Source organism: Centroberyx affinis, unplaced genomic scaffold (genome assembly GCF_046629955.1).
Source record: "Centroberyx affinis isolate AG114_WGS23_722 - 3 ecotype Tasmania unplaced genomic scaffold, CSIRO-AGI_Caff_v1 ptg001131l_1, whole genome shotgun sequence".
In the NCBI taxonomy this organism is placed as follows: domain Eukaryota; kingdom Metazoa; phylum Chordata; class Actinopteri; order Beryciformes; family Berycidae; genus Centroberyx; species Centroberyx affinis.
In genome coordinates, this window is record NW_027279670.1 from 900,001 (window position 1) to 902,500 (window position 2,500).

The window sequence follows — 2,500 nt, forward strand, 5'->3', positions numbered from 1 at the left end:
TTTCTCCCCCTCCTCTCTCTGTTGACTGATCACTCCATCTCTTCTTAGCTTAAAAGCAATTATCTGTATTGATGTTTCCTTGCTGTGTTTTTACAGCAAAACCACTGAGATAAACCCAATCTATTGGCTTTAATCCCACACACACAAACACAGGGAGGCACACACACACACATACGCGCACATGCACATGCCGCACAAATGCACGTGTAGCCAGTGGTGACACAGACACACACACATCACACACTTTCAACACATGTTCATACACACAAACAAACACACACTGTCTCCATCAGCTTACAGTCAAAGACTAAAGTTAAAGTTAAAGTTAAAGACTGCAGTACAGATCTGTCCGCCTTCATTCCCAGAACTTGGTCTCTCTCTCCTATCTGTTTCTGTGTGTGTGTGTGTGTGTGTGTGTGTGTGTGTGTGTCTGTGTGTGTGTGTGTGTGCTGTCGGGGACTTACGAAGCACTCGGCAGCGTCGTCCATGATGCCCAGCTGAAAGCGTTGTTCGTCCTGGAAGGTCTTGGCCAGAGCGCTCCGCAACGCGTCTGATGGCAGCACACGCTCACTGCTGAACTGGAACTGAGCAAAGATGCTCTGCACACACACACGCACACACACACACACACACACACACACACACACACACACAGAATTCTTCATTTAACCATTACCAATACTGCATACACTATGCAGTAGATGCTTTTATCAATAGTACTTGCATTATGGGATCGCATACATATGTGCATATATGTCTATGCAGTCATGTGTGTGTGTGTGTGTTTGTTTGTTTGCATGCGCTTTCATGCGTGTGTGTGTGTTTATATGTCATAAGAAATATAACTCTCTAACCACAGATGTCCAGTAAACCAACACCATGTTCTATCAACTGACCCATAAAACAGAACCAGTGGAACTAGTTGTCAACTTGTCAGGACCAAAGTGCTGCGCAACAATCCCATAATAACCAGACAGGACCCGAATATCGTCATGGCTGAGCCTCACAGCAGAGCTGGCCTCAATATCAGACCGTATCAATAATAAATTGCATTTGTAGTGCACTTTTCTTTTACAAAAACAGCTCTCAGAGTGCTTTGTAGGAGTAAAATAGAAACTAAATCAAATTGTTGCAGGGGGCCCAGAGAAAAAGCTAGGCCACTGAAGTGTGTTTTGAGGCCACTGTTCAAAGCTTGAAGGGGTGCATCACTCAGTTTGGAGAGAACAGCAGTGCTGCTTCATCACTGTTTACATAGCATGCAGGTCCAGGCAACTGTCAGGCCAGCAATCACAGCTGTGAACACTGATTATGGCCAGACATACAGACATACAGAAACCATGTTTAGATACAGTAGATGTGAACTGTATTGTCCAAACGCTGCTGTTTTATTGCCATATGTTGCAGCAAGTATTATTATTATTATTATTAGTAGTAGTAGTAGTAGCAGTAGTAGCAATAGTAGTAGTAGTAGTTGCATTAGGAGTAGTAGTAGTAGTAGCAGTAGCAGCAGTAATAATAATTGTAGTAGTAGTAGTAGTAGTAGTTGCATTAGTATTAGTAGTAGCAGTAGTAGTAGCAGCAGCAGTAACAGTAGCAGTAACAGTGGTAGTAGTAGTAGTAGTAGTAGTAGTACTAGTAGTAAAAGTAGTGGTCGTAGCAGTAGTAGTAGTAGTAGTAGTAGTAGTAGTAGTAGTAAAAGTAGTAGTCGTAGCAGTAGTAGTACTAATAGTAGTAGTAGTAGTAGTAGTAGTAGCAGTAGTAGTATTGCCCCACCCTACAATCCCTACCAAGAGCAATGACCCTCCAGCTCATATGGGGTAAAAGGTGCGGGACCCCTGATATCTGTGCCTTTTGTAATCTGAGCCTTTTGGCAGTAATTAAAATCTTAAAATCAGTACTAAAACTAACATGCAACTGTAGTGTAAAAATGATAGAAGAGGAGTAATGAGATTTTATTCCGTGGCACCGGGTATAAAACTGGCTGCATGCTGTTGAAGCAGAGGCTGTGAGAGTGACTTTTGACTGAGGCTGGAATGGAGAGAGTTGCAGACGTCTAAAGAGGGAGAGATAAAAGCATGGATGACTTTCTCTGGATTGCCAACGGATAAAAATGACCTAATTTTGGTTGGTGAGGCAGCTGGAAAAAGCAAAACTGAGCAACTATTTTTGACCAAGATAGAAAACCCTCAATACAGCAAAAAAAAAAAAAAAAGTGAATTTGACATGTTAGAGGATGCATTCTTATGACAGCTTATAGTGTAATTTACAGTTACATTTCATGTGAGCAAAGTTGTCAGGGTGGCACAGGGCATTCGTTTTTGCCCATGGACATTCTACAACTTCAAACTTTTTTTTGTGGGGTAACACTTTAACGGCCTTATTCCATTAACTTGTGTATTAAGATGGTGGTTCTCAATCCTGGTCCTCAGGACCAGAGTCCTGCTGGTTTTCTATTCTACCAGCTAGTTAATTGCAGTAAATTGCATTCACCTGGCATCGC

The 2,500-nt window shown here is 42.1% G+C and overlaps 1 protein-coding gene across 1 annotated transcript in view; it reads right to left on the minus strand.

Annotated features, from left to right (window-relative positions):
• The window catches only part of usp54b (ubiquitin specific peptidase 54b), a 33,490-nt gene that overhangs the window by 22,323 nt on the left and 8,667 nt on the right, over positions 1–2,500 (minus strand). The window contains exon 3 of the mRNA XM_071523993.1: positions 465–599. Within this exon, the coding sequence (XP_071380094.1) occupies positions 465–599 (135 nt within the window). The remainder of the gene's footprint in view (positions 1–464; positions 600–2,500) is intronic.